The sequence below is a fragment of the Anastrepha obliqua genome, chromosome 4 (assembly GCF_027943255.1).
Source record: "Anastrepha obliqua isolate idAnaObli1 chromosome 4, idAnaObli1_1.0, whole genome shotgun sequence".
NCBI lineage: Eukaryota > Metazoa > Arthropoda > Insecta > Diptera > Tephritidae > Anastrepha > Anastrepha obliqua.
This window is the reverse complement of record NC_072895.1, coordinates 86,139,814-86,158,713: the sequence shown is the minus strand read 5'-3', so window position 1 is coordinate 86,158,713 and position 18,900 is coordinate 86,139,814. Positions and strand designations below refer to the sequence as shown.

At 40.1% G+C, this 18,900-nt stretch overlaps 2 protein-coding genes across 3 annotated transcripts; one reads left to right on the top strand and one right to left on the bottom strand.

The window, feature by feature from the left end:
- Positions 1 to 538: 538 nt before the first annotated feature.
- On the bottom strand, positions 539 to 2,660 carry LOC129243702 (rab proteins geranylgeranyltransferase component A). The gene is made up of 2 exons (XM_054880911.1): positions 1,303 to 2,660; positions 539 to 1,216 (listed from the first exon to the last, which is right to left on the bottom strand). Exons 1-2 carry the CDS (start codon positions 2,543 to 2,545, stop codon positions 741 to 743), a joined length of 1,719 nt encoding a protein of 572 aa, XP_054736886.1. The 5' UTR covers positions 2,546 to 2,660; the 3' UTR covers positions 539 to 740.
- Positions 2,661 to 3,694: 1,034 nt separating this feature from the next.
- Positions 3,695 to 18,346, top strand: LOC129244628 (WD repeat-containing protein 19). 2 transcript variants are annotated; one of them, XM_054882362.1, is made up of 13 exons: positions 3,695 to 3,829; positions 3,934 to 4,178; positions 4,237 to 5,004; positions 5,078 to 5,321; positions 5,384 to 5,752; positions 9,472 to 9,621; positions 11,151 to 11,292; positions 11,384 to 11,668; positions 11,740 to 12,022; positions 15,658 to 15,829; positions 15,906 to 16,989; positions 17,069 to 17,438; positions 17,506 to 18,346. In XM_054882362.1, exons 2-13 carry the CDS (start codon positions 4,006 to 4,008, stop codon positions 17,609 to 17,611), a joined length of 4,146 nt encoding a protein of 1,381 aa, XP_054738337.1. In that variant the 5' UTR covers positions 3,695 to 3,829; positions 3,934 to 4,005; the 3' UTR covers positions 17,612 to 18,346. The 2 variants fall into 2 exon arrangements, with proteins under 2 accessions (XP_054738337.1, XP_054738336.1); XM_054882361.1 differs by having other exon boundaries at positions 3,889 to 4,178.
- The last annotated feature ends 554 nt before the right edge of the window (positions 18,347 to 18,900 follow it).

The window sequence follows — 18,900 nt, the reverse complement described above, 5'->3', positions numbered from 1 at the left end:
TAAAACTAAAATATCTTCTTATTGCTATTAAAGAAAGCGCCTTCCAACAACACCGTCTGCAGACTGTTTTCAGCAAGTGATAAACGTTTTATAGGCAAGTCCAAGTGTTAATCATGGTTGTAACAGCATAAAAATAAACCATCTAAATTCTGTTGTTGTTGAGGCAGCATAAATATTCCCCATACATATACGGGGAGTACTGCTGAAGTGATAGTCCTTGGCCGGATATGAATCCGGGTCGTTCCGGTTACGTAGAACCGACTGTCGTGAGAACGACCATCTAAATTCTTGGGGAATGCTGCTGCATGAGGATCTGTACTGCATACAAGTTCTATCCATCCCAACTATTTATGTTACCATATTTATTTAAATGCTATTCAACTGACGTTCAGCCAATAAATATGCACATCAGAAATTAGATTTTATCACAAAATTCAAATCAATAAGAAAAGCATACAAAATTAAAAATTCATCAGCTTAGTCTTTAGCTCATCCATCTGCTATTTGGTTGGAGAAAATAGAAGACAAAGACGAAATGTTGTTTGTGGGTGCGTAATTTTAATTTTATGTGAAAGTTCGAAATGTAAAAAAAAGTTTAGCAGCGACTTACTACACATTCATGTTTGCATATACTTTAGTTATCTGTTAGCAGTAGTACAACGTTGCTTATTCAATTATAAGAATTGGAATTGATAGTTTTTTTCTAATCGATTACGATTTAAACGCGTTTTGTTGGTTGCTTACTCAGCGTCCATTTGGTGTTGTTCACTCTCACCAGCAGACACTGCGTCTGTCTCTTCGAATTCCATATGTTCAACTGATTTTTCCAGTTCTCTCAATTGTTCACGTAAATCATCGGGCAAACTATTTTCACTAAGAGCACGTGGATCTTCGCCATCGATTACAATCTCTTCTGGATCGGGCGCACGTGGTAGAAATTCGGCGTCTCCGTACAATTTAGTGAAAATGTCGCGCGCATTTTTTATGGATTCATCGTAATCCAGGTTGTAAAATGGAGCGCTGGTACAAAATATCGGCGTTGATGAATCTACAGTTGGACTGGACATAACTTGTTTTCGTCCCATGATGGTGAAGTAAGCGGAGTATAGTAATTTAGGTGCATTTCCCAATTCAGAATTAAATACTTGTGCCACAAAAGGTGCCAGATCTTGCTCCGGTTGATCACTCTGCGCAACCGTGGTGAAGTGAAAGATGTCTGAAATATCAATGGAATTTATGTATATATATATATATATATATATATTATATATGAAAAAGAAATTGTTTCATATTATCACTTACAGACTCCTTTGGGACAGGTGCCTGAAAAATGTGATAGTTGGATGACAAAGGCTTCCTGTCTATCAGCTAAGAGTCTTAAAATATTCACGCCACCACCACCGGAATTCAACTCTTCAGATCCTAATGGCGTGGCCGTCAAGAAAACACCTCTAGAAAGACAATTTACCAAATCTCCTTGTCCATATATGCCCATATTTCGTTCCAATAAAACATTTGGCAAATGCTCTTGCGCGCTGACTACATGATTTGCCTTTATAGTTTTGCCCTCTAGCACGACATTCGCAATGTTAGTATCCGCTTCGATGGTTATATCGTCAATACGTCGCTTCAGACAGTAAGTACCACCAAAAACTGCGCAGAGTCGACAAAAGCATTGCGGTATTTCACCACAACCATACATTGGAAACAGAAATGGAGTATTGCCGTAACGCCCAAGGCTGTTAAGAAACTGTTGGGTACGGGCCATGCCTATTTCGAAGGGCGTTTCGTCGTTGCACATAGCAATTGCATTCATTATACAAGAACTTATCTTCTCGGTAACCTTTTGCTCTTGCAGATATTCACGGAATGTTTTACCACGAAACAGTGCGGTATCCTCCTCTGTTTTATCTTCACCATATGTTAGACAGATTGTTAGAAATTTCATAAGCAGTCGTTTCTCTACGATGTTCAAATCTTTGGTATTGAACACATCACTGCGAGAGCAAGGCACATTAATGATTTCTTTGTGGAAGCGCGTCAATACACGATCCATTGCCCGAAACTCAGCGTAGCGACATATGTTTGAAGACACAAGCAATTGCACCAAACGCCCCGCTGAATATAGTATATTCGGGCTTAAGTCTATATTAAAGCGACGTGATTGCTGTAACAAAGTTTGCCGACTCCATTGTTGTGTACCCTGTGTAGACACACTTTGGCCAACCGCCACTTTTTCTGTACCGTCTTCCGAAGCAGGATCCACATTTTCCTGGTTATTTTCCCCTGTTTTACATTCATCACCTAACTGTTCGGCTACGTGCCATTTCAGGCTTGCATTTCGTAACTCCTTGTTTCTGCCTTGTTCCAATAGTGCACAGAATGACTCCAAGTTAAATGAAGCCCATACGCCTCCATAATAATCATTTGGATCGATATGTAGGACGATTTTGCCAATGCGACTCGCCGCTGCAGCTACACAACTTTCCGGAAATCCAGTGCCTATGACGATCAAATCAAACTTGTCTGGAAGATCGTCAGACATCTTGGCCAAAAATTTGTATCTACTTTAACAAATCAATTTTTAATAATTTCGCAGAAATTAAATCTTGATTTCCCTTGTTAGTTGTTAAACGACATATGAGTAATATCTTGAACAGCTGTTCGTTGTCAGAAAGACCAAAGTAAGATAAAAAGATGGAAAGTGACTACCAGGGCTGCATGCGCTCAATTATAAAGGGAGAACTAAATTATAAAAATATTCGAAAGAATAGGTAAATTAAATTTCGAAGTGCTTTAAAGCTATTCGAAATAATTATAATATTAGAATATTGTATATATTTCCGATAAATAATAATAATAATAATAATATTTTACGTGATCTTGCTTGCAAATTCGTAGTTTTGTTTCCAAAAATTTCCCATCACGAAATTACAACTTCCCAAATGATATATCAAAATTGCGTTATTTCCTTGCAAGTTTTTTGCAGAAGCCAGCCCGATTTTGTAATAACTTGTATAAGCGTGAACAGGTTATTTGCATCGCGAAAACACATATTATCAGTACAACATTTAGTGCTGTCATATTTTTAGATAACTGCATTTCTGCTTAAAGTATTTTTCACATTTTAGTAAATATGTGTAAACAGAGCCCCAATTTGTAACTCAAATGAGCCATTTCAAACTGTTTACATTCGCATTTGGTTTGAATGCTATCGTGCAAAGTTTCACATGACAACATTTTTTTTTAGTTTACGTAAGAAAAGATGTAATTTTACTTCAACTCTTAGATTTTACTAATATTTACAATATTACAAATGAAAAAATAAGTTTTTGTATTGACTAAACATTCAAAAAACAGAAAGAAAAAGAAACAAATATCTGCCGTTCGGAGTCGGCTTGACATTGTAGGTCCCTCCATTTGTGGAACAACATCGAGACGCACGCCACAAGGAGGAGCAGCTCGGCTAAACACGCAAAAAGGGTGTACGCGCCAATTATATATTCAAATATTTCATAAGGGAACAGAAAATACACCAAATTTAAATTTAATTATCAGTTTTCTAAATTCCTAACTTTAGTTTTAACTACCGACCAAAACGGGTTAATTAGTTTATTTATTTGCTTTTACGATGCTTTCGCATTTTTATCTAATAAGAAAGCAGCACTTGTTGCTTAGCAACCATAACGACAACAGAACGGGCGAACAAAACAAATGAAGAAATTTTCTTGAACAGTCATTTTGAGAATAACTAAAATTCAAAAATTAATTTCCGACTCAAAAATTAAGAAAAGGAAAAATGTAGGCATACTGCAAGTGAGGAAAACTGGTGGGTAGATTAAACATAACATATAGTGTAAAACTTATGTCGACAAATTCATCTTGTAGGCGAACTCATCAAATAGTATTAATTTCGATGTACTCGTATTCCAGGCTATAAGCAGCATTTTTCGCAAAAGTGGACCTTTTCACTTAGTTCTTTCACCGAATTAAATTCATCCCGACATGTCATTTGACAAATTACTGTACAAGTTTGATGACCCACATGGGCCTGGAGATGTTTATTTTATTTGGCAGAAAGGATTGTCGGGCGCACTATTGGCTACAACTGGCTCAGATGGGTCAGTGGCTATATTCAATCGCCAAGGACAATTGGTTGAACGTTTGCTGTTAGCAGGGTAAAATTCGTATAATTCTATTCAATAAAATATTCACTTACACTATCCAAATATTAAGATTATGTTCTGGCTTTGCTTGGGACCAAGGAGGCGAGCTGTTGGGTATTATAAATGCCACCACTCCTATTATTACCATATGGGATTCAAGCACACAATTGAAAACCACAATTGAATCGGGTCTGCGCGATCCGCTTACTTGCATAGTGTGGTCCAAACAAGACCAAGTGCTGGCTGTGGGGACTGCGCGTGGCAATCTGGCAATTTACAATCATCGTTCCGGCAAACGCACCCCAATTTTGGGCAAACACAATAAGCGTATAACATGTGGCGCTTGGTCTGCTCAAAATTTATTGGCGCTGGGCTCTGATGATAAAAGCTTTTCCATAAGTAATGAAGCTGGCGACACTATGCGAGTTGTGTCATTGCGTGATGCGCCAACTGACATGTATTTCGCACAAATGGCTAGTGAGGAACGCACCAGTGGAAGTAATGGTAGCCTGGGTGCTGCCAGCGGGAGTATGGGAGGTAGCGAAAATACGGTCAGCATGATTGTTGGTAAACGTACTTTGTATCTTTACTATTTACCCGAACATGATGCGCCAACAGAATTGGGGTTTCAAAGTCGTTATGGCTCACTGTTGCAGCACAAATGGTTTGGTGACGGTTATATTTTGTTGGGTTTCTCAAATGGACATGTTGTGGCGATATCAACGCACCCACGTGATGTTGGCCAAGAACTGTGGCAGGTAAAAAATCACAAAGAAGAATTGACTGGACTAGCGTACTGCCCGGCATTGGACATAGTGGCTTCCTGCGGTGATGATACGTCAGTTAATTTTTTATTATTGTAATATATCTTATCAATGCAATACAAAACAATATTTTCGTTTTTCGAACAGCATAAAAATTCACTCTATCACCAATTTACAAGAAACCGAGAAAATCATAACCGTACCTGACCATTCGGGCGTGCAAATGATCGATTGGTCCAGTGATGGACAATTGTTGGCGGTTACCTCCATGGCTGGCACTGTTTACATTTACGTCACCAAATTGTCGGTAATGCATGCCATCTCACCACCGCGCATAGCTATTTTGAGCAGCTTGTCCGAGGTGTCCATTTATGTGTATACACCCGAAAAGGTAATTTCTTTTATTCGACCATGCAATAAGAAGTTTTTAATAAAATTTATATGTTCTTGTAGTCCACCAAAACGATACCATATCGTCTGAGCTTAATGGATGAGCCAAGTTTTTTAGCCATCGGCCCATATTATCTAGCAACTGGCCTCGATAATCATGTTTGGTTTTATGACTTGGGCAAGACGCTGGGCGATCAACCGCAATTACTCAGCGAACGTGATTTTCCTGGGCCAATTGTGGCTTTTAAACTGAATGCTGATTACTGCGCGGCGCTGTGCAGTCCGCGCTTGTTATTACAAGCAGTTGTTACCGATAATCCGAATGTCAAGGATAAGCTATCGCAAACATTTCCCACCGCACTGGCGGCACTCAATGATGCAGTGATTACATGCTTTTGTTTGACGCAGGAGTTTTTGATATTCGCAACAGATGTAAGTAGATGGCATATAAAGAGTATTGCTAGTTTGAATGGAACCGAATCGTGGCTTATTTTTTATTGAAATGTAAATAGAGATTTATTAGAGAACGACGGAGCTAAAAATCGATACCGAATCGAACCGAACTGCGGTCAATTTCTGCCGAAGTCGAAATTTAAAAATCCAGTATTGTTTTTTTAATAAAAACGCAAAAAGGTACATAAATTTCAATCACATTAATTTCTGCTCATAAAATATGCATCAAAAACAACAATTACTTACTAGCCCCATTCGATAGAGGAGCGGATGATATTTCAAAGCAACAAAAAATGTGGGTTTTGGTACTATAGTATCTAAAAAGTTTTAGAAAAACCAAAATCTTATGAAATTAAAAAAAAAAAAAAACAATTTTAAGAAGTGTTCGGCCAAAGTTCGAATTTCTTTGCCGAACTGAATTTTTGTTACCGAATATGGCCGAAACCGCAGTTCCGTCGTTCTCTAATTATAATATTTATGTCTTTGTATATACGAGTCTCCTCCTTGGATATATTCTCCTATCATGCTATACGTTACTTTTCAAGTTGCAATTGTTTATTCTTTTTTTATTGCGATTCAAATACAATTATTTTTGCTATTGTCGGATGTAGCCTCGTGTCTTTCATCTTAGTCATGTACAGCCATGATCATACATAGCCAGGTATGACAATTTCTAAAAAAATTCCGTTTTCAAAGTGGTGGCTGCCAGCCAAATTAGATCAGAAATCTTTTGATTTTGCTAAAAAGTTACACTTTTTTATAAGCATTTGAAGTATTGACATCTGAATTTTGCTTATGGAAAATCAGCATAGGAAACTATGTGACCCTTACAAATTTGTGGTACAACTTTTGTTGCTCTTTTATTGAAATGAGCAGCAAATACTTATAACAGGGGGATTTATAGCAGGGGCATCACAAAAATATTAGCCAAAAAAATCTTCTATAAGCCTTTTAATACGAGGGGTGCCTTTTATATGTCGGGATTAGAGAACAAAAACAAATTTTAATCATCGAAAATCACTTTATTGTTTTTCAAAATATTCTCCATGAAGATCTATACACTTTTGCATGCGTTTGAACCAATTGTCGAAGCACCTTTGCCACTCTGAATGAGGTACCTCCAAAACATGCATTCTGAATGCCGCAACCGCTTCTTCAGGTGTTGAAAAACGTTGACCTCTCAGTTTGTTTTTTATGTATGGGAATAAAAAGAAGTCATTCGGTGCCAAGTCAGGACTATGCGGCGGATGACCCATTAATTCGATGTTTTGGGTGCTCAAAAATGCAGTTGTTTGAGCCGATGTGTGAGAGCTCGCATTGTCCTGGTGAAGAGTGATCCGTCTTTGGCGATTGGTTTTCCTAATTTCTTGGAAGACAACTGGCAAACAAATGGTTGTGTACCACTCAGAATTTACTGTTCTGCGTTGTTCTAGTGGTACGGTTGCGACATGTTCAGTTTTTCCGAAAAAACAGGCGACCATTTGCTTGGAAGTGCTTCGTGCACGAACAACTTTTGTTGGATTTGGCTAATCTTGAAACACCCATACAGTCGACTGCTGTTTACTTTCGGGCTCATACGCGTAAATCCATGATTCATCACCTGTCACGATGTCATAGACGTGTTTCAAAGACCCGTGATTGTATTTTTTGAGCAATCGACACGAGCCGTTTTTCGAGCGATTGACAAATTGTGTGGGATCCAACGCGAACAAATTTTTTTGACAGTCAAATGTTTATGCAATATTGAATGTATGCTGGTCCCACTAATGCCTAAGATTGTCTCAATCTCACGATAGGTCACATGACGATCTTGCAATATCAGTTCGCGCACAGCATCAATGGTTTTCGGAACAACAACTGATTTTGGACGACCTTCACAAATTCGTCTTGGAGTGAACTACGACCACGATTGAATTCACCATACCATCGATAAACACTGGTCCTTGATGGAGCTTCATCGCCAAAAAATGAATTAAGTTCATCCATGCAATGTTGCTGAGTTAATCCACGGCGAAAGTTGTAAAAAATAATCGCACGAAAATGTTCACGATTTAATTCCATTTTTGGACCGAGATGAATCTTTTAAGTTACTGTAAACAACACAAATAGCGCTGGTATTTCAAAACGTGCTGAGTACGTAAAACCCAAAAAATGTCAAACTTTGCGATACAGCTGTCAGTTGCCAGATTGCAACACCAGGGTTGCCAAATCCCGAAATATAAAAGGCACCCCTCGTACACTAAAGCTCAAAATTCAACTTAAACGTCAGACATAAGTTAAAACGAAAAATGTGTTCTCAGAGACCCGCATAACTGTTAATCTTAAAAGTTATATATATATATATATATAATTTATATATATATATATTATATAATTGGCGAATACACCCTTTTTGGGTGTTTGGCCCAGCTCCTCCTCCTATTTGTGGTGTGCGTCTTGATGTTGTTCCACTCCGAACGGCAGATATTTTTATGAGGAGCTTTTTCATGGCAGAAATACACTCGGAGGTTTGCTATTGCCTGCCGATGGGCGACCGCTATTAGAAAAATGTTTTTCTTAATTTTAGAGTTTCACCGAGATTCGAACCGACGTTTTCGCTGTGAATTCCGAATGTTAGTCACGCACCAACCCATTCGGCTACGGCGGCCGCCTAACTTACAGTCTGTCTAATAGAAGTTTTACCGCCATAACTGGACCAATTCGATTCTAATTAATTTATTATACTCAATATATTAAATAAAATGTTCAGTCGCCACCATTAGCTATAATGGCTTCACACCTTCGAGTCATATTTTGTGTTAATTTCTGCACAAGTTGTGGAGGTAATCGGCTCCAAAACAATCGAATTTGCCTTGATAACTGTTAGATAACGTGATAACTGTTTTCCTTTGAGTTTTTGCTTAACTCTTGGCCAAATGTTTTCAATAGGGTTCGCATAAGGCAACTGTGAAGGCCAATCTAATATTTCAATCCCACCTTCGGCTTCGATGCTTGGAATCGCTGTCCTTTTGTAAAATCCAAGGTTGCCTAGTTCTTCCAAACATCTTCGCAACTGATAGTAAGAATGCTTTTTGTGTATTGTATTCTATTGTATTCATCAAAATTCAAATATACGGCCAAATATTTTTTTGGAGAGGCTGCTCCAAACATGAACCTAACTGGTTCCTTAACAGCTCATTGAAGTTGTCGATTATTAGCAGTGCACTGGGACCCCGACGCAGTTAACTATTCACCCAAACTGAAGATTCATTCGTGAATATTAAGTTTGCTTAATTCCGTTTTGAATTTGCTTTAGTAACGGTTTTTTCAATGTACTACGGAATTTGTGTTCGTCTGCATGTAAACATCCTCGAACGGTGTCTTTGGATATATTAGCACCAATTTTCCTTAAAACTACTTCAGCTTCAGGCAAAAATAAGTTCGGCTTTGTCACAATCTTGTGATCTTGCTTTGGAGAGGGTTTCCTTGGGTCTCGTCCGGCGAATTCGCCAATGTTTTTAACTTCGGTATACCGTTGCACTTCATCTACGAACGTCTTCGACTTCTTCAAATATTTTGCTGCAGATGCACGTGACATTTTGGACCTTTTTTCTATAACAAATCTCAAGTTTGAATTTTTGCCGGTCACGCTTCTATTAGACAGGCTATATAGTATATACACACTTACGAAATTAAGAAAAAATCCTTTTTACTTACAGCTCGGTCATCTTATCTACTTTTCACTGGATAAGTGGGACGTTTGTACTAAGTATTGTCACAACATGGGCATACAAAAGCTATATCCCGATACGGAGGGTACAAAAATAATATTTGTTGACGAACATGGACAAGGATACGTATTTCTGCCGGTAAGTGAAATTTGTTAAAGGCACGTAGCACGTAGATAGATATGGTTATGGGTAGAGCTGCTCAATTCCCTAGAGATGACTTGGCCACAAAAGACCATAAGGTCGAGGAGATGACGGTCATAAAGATCATCAGTTTCGAAAAAAGTTTCGGATTGAATTAGACAATAAGGCAAATTAGAATCCCTTTGTCATTGAGAGGAAATTCCAGGAGTATATTTTGTACTGGTACGCATACAGCTCAAAAATACTAGAGGGCATCAGTACTGAGATATTCGGTCCCAAATAATAAAACTGTCAGTGTCAAGCATCTTCCAGATGGAAATCTGTGTATGCTATCTGCCTATTTGCAGAGATAAATCTGAAGAGAAATTTCCGCAATAAGCGGATGACCATTTTGAGGAACAGGCTGCATATAAAGCTTTGCCATCCTTTGATATTAAATCCTCAATAGTTTTGGAGTGTATAGGGAGATTAAGGTAATTAGGGGTATGTAATTGAAATCAGCTCATATGGGTTCTGGTGCATAAGGACTTACCATGGGGTAGCTGCTGTATGGGCTAGAAGTGCTGCGGCTACGAAATCAAAAGGACCAGTGCGTTTGCTGATTTCATACCATTAAGGAAGTGCCCAGAGGTGAAGAGCTAAGACTACGGAACTCAGGCTGACACCAAACAAAGACTTTATTAAGAACGGTACAGTCGTCAGAAGAGATGTAAGCAGCTCGTTAGACTCCCTAAGAACAAACTGGGAGTGCAGCTCACTGGCATTTTTACTGGTTCTTGTTCTAACTGCATAAAACATTCCATATAAATTTTCTCGGAATGCTGCCGAAGAGACAGTTCTTGGTTGGAGTCGGTCATGGCACGCAGGTGCATACTTTTAGGTGCGATGTTAGGTTAGGTTGAAGCGGTCGTCCTGTGGGACACACTCAAGCTCATATCCCATTGTGATGCTGCGTGGGGAGCTTGTCCCTATCTCTCCTAAAACCAGTGTGTGCTTTTCTAAAATTTTAGAGTATCTCTGATTTCTGTAGAACTGAGATCTTCCAACTCATTAAAAAATTGCCTACCCAGAATAGTAAACCTGCGTATGGATAGAGCAGGACAGTGGCACAGTAGGTGCGAGATTGTTTCTTCCTCGTTCTCATCTAGACAACTTCTATAGAAGTCATGTGTTTGCACACGCATTCTTTGGGCGAGTCTACCTATTAGACAGTGCCCCGTTATGACTGAGATCTATGTGCTAAGACTGTGTTTATTTTGGCTTAGCAGAGATTCTGTGCGTTTAGTATTTAGAGTCGGCCACAGTTGACGGGCGATTTTGCAGATGGCTTCATTACGCCATCTTTCGTTTGCTTTCCTTACAATTTCTTCAAGGATGAGTAGCTTACATGTTTGCAAGGGTATCCCTATGTCATTATCTATGTTAGGTGCGATGTTAGTTATAGTAAAATCAAACGTTGGAGTAATATTTTCTGGTGTTCACTGCGAGCTATGCTATGCTTTATCTCTTATCTACTTTTTCTCTAGGCCTTGGAAGAAACTGTAATTATAACTGACTTTCCAAAAAAATGCGAAGGCTGTTTGTGGGATGTGGCACAACAACAAGTTTTTATAACATTCGATACTAAATTGGTGACTACTCATGTTTTCGTGCGCTACTCGGTCAAAGGTAATACACACACACACATACATCCGTATTTGAAAACTTTCGTAAATTGTACACTGGCTTTTTGTTTTTAACTCCCCACCTCGCTGTCAAGGTAAACATACGCTAAAGATTGGCGAAAGTAAATTGAATCCCGCTCAGGTGCCACTTATGTTGTGTGAGGGCGAAATGGCACTGCACATTGATGGCGGTCAATATGCAACACAGACGCTATCCACACACTTGGTCACACCGAGTGTAAGTCCTAGTGTAAATCTAAAAACGCTCTTGAATCTTAAAAACTACGTGGAGGCATACAAAACTTGTGAACGCATGAATGCGCGCTCAGGCTGGTTGGAATTTGGTGAGCAGGCTATTGCCGACCTAGAACCGGATATTGGTAAGTAGTTCACGTCATATATTATATGTATGTATAACACATTTCCAATTGTGAAAATTTTCATATTTAAGCATTGCGCGCTTATCGTCACGTTGGCGATGCTGCTATGGTCGGCGCCTTGGAAAATATGCGCTACATTGAGGATGTGGCCATGCTTACTGGGTTCTGTTGCTTATTGCTGGGAAAGTATGAGGAGTCAAAGGATTATTTCCTACGCGGCACATATACCAAAGAAGCACTCGACATTTGCCGTGATTTGCTGCAGTGGGAGCAGGCTTTATTGTTGGCGCACAAATTCGAGCCTGATGAGGTGCCGTTTATTGCGCGCGAATATGCACAGCAATTGGAATTCACGTGAGTGATTTTGGTTACAATATCCCATAAGTTCTTAGATACGCTTATCACAGAAATCGATATTTGACATTTATTTCATTTGTATTGGCTGTTGTTGTAGCAGTTAACTTTGCCCTGTCAGTGTAGTGTAAATCACCGGTCGTCTTCGCCTAGCTTCTAACGGTAGGCCCAGGAAACTTGCTGATTCGACAGGTTGGGTCCCGAGGGGCAGGGGTGATAGATTAGTGCTGAGCCACGGTCTTATGATTTTATTGGATTGTTCATTTCCAATATGCGAGGGGGGGGGGGGGGGGGGGGGGTTTAATAAGTACCCGTGTTAGAAATAAAGACACCATTTTTTCAATTTTTTTTTTATTTTCCAACATAGTCCTCTTTTCGAAAGATACACTTATCTCAACGCTTTGGTCATTTTTTTGACCTCTCCAAAAATAGAATTTGTCGAACTCTCCAAAATACACCTCTGTCTCGGCAATGACTTCTTCGTTTGAACTAAATTTTTTTCCAAAGAGCCATTTCTTCATGTTAGGAAACACAAAAAAGTCGGAGGGAGCCAGATCGGGTGAATACAGGAGGTGCGCCTGCTATGTATGTTGTAATGTAGTTCTTACAGTTTGGCGGCGCCAATTCCGGACCAGCACATTGCGTTATCCTGGTGAAACAGCACCTTCTTTTTCGCCAAATACGGCCGTGACTTTTTCAATTTTTTGTCGTCGCCATGACCGTTCCGGCCGATGGGATTGTCTTTGCCTTCTTTGGAGCGGATTCAACGGGAAAAATCCATTGTTTTGATTGTTGTTTAGTTTCTGGTGTCTAATGATGAATCCAGTTTTCCTCAACGGTGACAATTCGAGGCAAAAATTTCTTCTGATCTCTCTTAAATTGTTTCAAACACTGCTTCGAAGTTAACAGCCGCATCTGCTTGTTGTTGCTTGTGAGCAATCGCGGCTCCTATTGGACCGACAATTTTTTCATCGCCAACTTATCATGTAGAATATTAATTGCCGTTCCGATCGACACACCTATGACCTCTGTTCCTTCGCGCACTTTCGTTCGTCGATCAGCGAGAATCACTTTTTGAATAATTTCCTCGTTAACTAATTCCGCCGGGCGTCCTCGTCGCTTCTTATCAAAAACGGATGTTCGCCCACGTTTAAATTCGTTGATTGGTTCTGTGGTAATAGATGGGTCCCCATAGACATTATCTAACTTTGCTTTTATCTCCTCGCATTTTTATCATCCAAAAACAAGAAGATAATTACCGAACGATACTGCTCTTTTTCCATCTTAGCGGAAATCTCGAAACCCCTCTTACTCGAATATCTGCCAATCTAAACTAATCTATAAACCAGTCTGAAATTTGTTTTGCCGTCGTTTGATAGATGACAACACACGATGCTAATACCAACTTCCCTCATATTTCTCAAATCGTGCAGCGAAGTATACTCATGTTTCAACTGATGGCATAGAAGTGTGTATGGTCCACACTGGCTATTTATTATCCAAATACTCGTCATAAGAAATGCATTTTATTTGCATCCTTGATCCTTAATTCATGCACGCGAACCGCATTTTACAAACCTTTTGTCAGAAATTGCGGCGATAGGTTTTGCCATTCTTGACGGCTATTCTCTTTGAAGACTTCAAGAGTCTGCGGCATTTTGGGATACGAAATGCTAGTGACTTCAAAAAATCCCCCAAAAATAAGTGTGGACTGGTTAAATCGGGCGATCAATACAAATCTCTAAGACGAGAGATTAGACGACACAGAAATGCAGCCTTCAGAATTTTGATTGCGTCTGTGCGGCAGGTATGCATTGATATTCCATTCTATTGAAATGTTCTCCAATCGGAATTCGTCCAATTTAGGAGAAAGGAGAAAATCGTTGAACGTTGCTCTGTATCATTTGCTATCTACAGTATCTATCTACAGAAGTCGTTTGGTCTGTATCATTTTCAAAAAAAAAATAAGGCCCGATGAAGCCTCTTTGGGTAAACAGGACACCATGCAGTAACTTTGTGTGGGCTTATTGGCTTTTCGTGAGACATTCGCGCATTCTCGGTGTCTTAGGTTAGGTTAGGTTATGGTGGTAGTCGGTCTGCACGACCAACTCACTTAGACCTTACAGGTCCGTTGTGATACCACTGTGCTATCTTCCTTCGTGGAACCATTTCGTGGCTCTTATGAAGCGTAGTATTGATGCCAACCCCACGCCAGACAGTTCTGTAAGAGAATTAAAAAAGTATTTACCTAGACAACCTGCTCTGATTTTAGCTAGGGCTGGACAATTGCAGAGGAAGTGTTCAACTGTTTCTTCCTCTTCCTCATCTCTGCAACTTCTGCAATATTCATGGGAGAAGACTCCTAGTCTCGAGGAATGCCTGCCAAATAGCCAGTGACCGGTTAAACAAGCCACGACCTTCGAGATATTGTCTCTTGAGAGACTAAGCAATTCCTTTGTTCTTTTCTTGTTTATTTGCGGCCATAGTAGCCTAGCTGTTAGACACGTATCTTCATTTCCCCATGACCTATTCTCGGTGTCTTAGAAGCAATAATTTTGGTTATTCATATATCCACAGAGATGAAAATACGATAGAAAAGTGGTGGTCCTGGTGGCGAGATTCTTGGCTTGAGAGTAGATCTCCCGCGTTTGGCGGTCAACAGGTAACAGCTGATGGATTATCTGCACTTCGTAAGGGAAGTTCTTCAGATAAAAAATCTCAGTAGAAACTGACGATTGATGCCGTCGCGTTGTAATGTTTGCCCAGTTGGTGTCTAGACGACCAGAAGATCTGCGCCGAAATTCTCGTTGTGTCAAAATTTTCTTCTTCTTTTTGATTGACGCGATAACCGCTTACGCAATTTTGGCCGAATTTGATGAAGCGCGACAGTCGTTTCTTTCTCGTGCTAACCGACTAAGTTCTTCTCTACCTGATCTTTCCAACGTAGAGGAAGCCTTTCTCTTCCTCTGGTACCACCAGCTGGTCCTGCATCCAACACTTTTAGAGCCGGATCGCCGTCGCCAACGTGCAAAGGTCCAAACATCTTCCGCAAAATCTTTCCCTCAAACACTCCAAAACCGCCAATATAGTGATTCACGTATTGTCGACGTGTATTTTGTATCTGTCTATCTCACAAATGTCAAAGTAGAAATGTCATTTGCAGGAATTATAGCATCTTCCATAGCATGATGGTTTTTGCGCCACCTTGTAATACTGGCAAGTGATTTTAAATAAATATTCTACTAGTTTATTTGGATTCTCAATAGCCAAACTTAGAGCGCAAACTATTTTTCTTCTTACATCAGCCAACTCTGTTTCGTATGTGGAGTTCCCTTTATCGCCATGCAACCTCTGTATTAGGTCGGCTTTAACGCATAGGCCAACAATAGTTGCATCACAGAATCCGTGATGTAACTAGACAATCTGACCTAGAATGCATGGAAAGGGTTCTAAGTACCTCATCTAACTCGACTGACTTTCCATAAGTGCAGTAGTTGGAATCATCAACGAGTACTTCTTTGACTTCTGGTGGTAAATAGCAATCCGTGTAATATGCTTTATGCCCACAATAGCGCACGAACTCAGAATTTTCCGCCTTTTATCTACGATTTAAATTATTTTCGTACTCTTTCCAGCGGCAATTACGCCGACGCACTGTATCACTATGAAAAGGGTTACAAGGAAGACCTAATCAATGACAAAGAAGAGCAACTGATGAACGCCTCGCCAGAGTATTTGGAACATGTACGCCAATGTAAAATGGGCATTGCACGTACATCTATACGAGCAGGAGATTTCCGACGTGGCGTAAGTTTTTTGCCGTACCACAAGTTTCGATCCATTTGCTCATCCTTTCACACCTATTTGTTTTATATGCCCGCAGATTCAATATGCCGTCGAACTGAACGACAATCAATTGCTTTACGACTGCGCCGAGTTATTGGCTACAGTGGGCCATTACACCGAAGCCGCTGGGCTGTATGAGCGCGGCGAATACTTTGATGAGGCTTGCAACCATTATATCAATTTGAAGATGTGGAACAAAGCTAACCAGATTCTACCGCAGGTGCAGAGTACCAAATTGCACGCCGCCTATGCTAAAGCCAAAGAGGCGGACGGCCAATTTCAAGAGGCTATTAATAGTTATCGCATTGCCGGCGATTTGGACGCTTGCGTGCGCATCTATCTGGATCATTTGTGCGATCCACATGCCGCCTCCGAGATAGTACTCGAATCGCGTTCCATGGAAGCCGCGAAGATGTTGGCGAAATTCTATCAGAAAATTGGTGACATCGAGCAGGCGCTGCAGTTTCTAGTCATTTGCGGTTGTGTGGAGGAGGCCTTCGCACTCGCTCAGCGACATAACAAACTTAAGCAACATGGCGAATTGTTGCAACGCTACGAGAATGCCAAGTCAAGCGATTATCTGGCGTTGGCGCATTATTTTGAGGCCGAGAAGTATACGCTGCTGGCGGGGAAGTATTACTTTTTGGCGCGTGAATTTAGTAAAGCTTTACGTTTTCTGTTGAAAGCATCGGCATTCAGTAATGAAGAATCGCAGGCACTCTCACTGGCCATCGACTGTGTGGCCACGTCGAATAATGAACACTTAGCTACACAACTGATTGAGTTTCTGTTGGGGGAAGTGGATGGTGTGCCGAAGGACCCGCGCTATTTATTCCGGCTGTATATGGCGCGCAAACACTACAAAGACGCGGCGAAGACGGCTGTTATTGTGGCGAATCAGGAGCAGTTGGCTGGTAATTATAAGACGGCGCGTGACATGCTATTTTCTATGTATCAGGAGTTGCGTCGCAATAATTTGGCTGTATCTTCGGATATGCGTCACAATTTGATTTTGCTACATCGCTACACTTTGGTGCGCACGCACGTTAAGTTGGGCAATCATCTGTTGGCTGCCAAGTTGCTGGTGCAGGTCGCTGCCAACATCTCACAGTTTCCAGAACGTAAGTGAAAAGAAAAATGAGTTTTGGTTTTTTTTGGAGTGCGTTTTGTGCACTAAATTTCAATTGAATATACCCTCAGATATTGTGCCCATACTCACCTCCACTGTGATCGAGTGTCATCGCGCTGGTCTCAAAAAGTCCGCTTTCATTTACGCCTCAATGTTAATGCGCCCCGATTATCGCCATCAGTTGGATCCGCGCTATGCAAAGAAAATCGAGTCCATCGTGCGTAAGGCGCCGAAAGGCATCAAAATGCTAAGCGATGACATCGACGCTGAGACAATGGAGTGCCCGATTTGTGGCGCCAACTTGCCAAATATGGAAGTGACTTGCCACAGTTGCAAGACGACGCTGCCCATTTGTATAGCAACGGGCCAGCATATTATCAAACAGCAGATGACTTCGTGTCCGGAATGTGATTTTCTTTGTTTTCGCGCGGAAATGGAAAAGTAAGTTACGCAAAATTTCGCATACAAACAAAGCGAATGATAATAAGAAATGCCCCCTTTTGCATAGAATACTTTCTGAACTGAACGTGTGTCCGATGTGTGGTGAACATGTGGCGCCCGAGCAGCTACTGGATGTGGAGGATATACGACCTTATATACTGGCTTCATCTTAGTAGCATCTGCTGTTTGTAGTACTTCTTATGTTTTAAGCTCAAAATACTCATACGTAACTGTTGTGTAATCGTAATAAGTCGCACGTTAATCAGCACAAAGAAACTGGAGTACATATTAAACCAGAAATGCACATAAGGTACAATATATACAAATATTACATTAGTTTGGGGAAAAAGAAATCCATTACTTTTGCGTTTAATTTTGCGCAAATGGCTTAAAACTGCCTTATGGTCGATCTTTAGCTCCTGGGCGATGCTACGAATACTAACCTGGCGGTCAACTTCGATTATTTCTGTGATTTTATCGACATTTTTGACATTATCAACATTTTCTTTCATCAAAATTGCCTGAATGGAATCGACGAAACCAAAATTGTAGGTATCGGCACCATAAACTCCGTTCACAATTTCAGCGGCCTGGCTTGCATCTTCACCTTTATCAAAGAAAAACTGTTAAGTGTACCGAATTTTCACTTTGATCACTTCCATTGTTAATACCCTGTAACTCACGACTGAATGGAATTAGTGTGAAATGTCACCTTTACAACAAACATAAACTTTAAGTTGTTTGATCGATACTTTACGAGATATCGATCACTCCACTCCAGCCATCTACCGAGAAAGTAATGAATCTCTTTTTCATGTAATTTTTGAAACTTGTTTTTTTTTTTTTTTGAAAACTTCGGTTATTTTGTGCCTTACAAAAATTGAATGCAAATTAAGAAATTAAGTTTAAGAAACTTTCCCTGGAAAAATAATAGAAAAAAAGTTTTGTCACAAAAAATGTTTTTTTTATTATCCATTTATTTATTGCGCTCTGTTTAATATTTAATACTTAAAACTCATATATTCTCTACCAGACATGCATGGAAAGCACCCAGTGGTGCAACGATTCCTCAATTTCTGCTTTTTACAGCAATAGATCTATTGTTGATTTTCTCTTCAATCTCTTAATGGAAATGGGATTAGTGGTAATTTCTGTAATGAATGGGTTTGGGTGCGATTGAAGTCTTATATTGTGTGATGAGGCATGCTTTTGGGAACTTTGAGATCACGATGACTTTGGGCATTTGTGATATAGTACGGTGCGTTTGCATTCATTGCCCCACAGTTGTATGCCATATGCCCATACTGGTTTCAGGATAGTTGAGTACAGAAGGCAGTCAATTGCAGTTTCCTCAGTAACTGGTAGATCATGAAAGTAAAGCAGGCATAATGTGGGACCCATAAAACGGCCTTGAATTACACCAGCTAAACTTTCACAGAGCAGAGATTATTCTTCGTTTTGT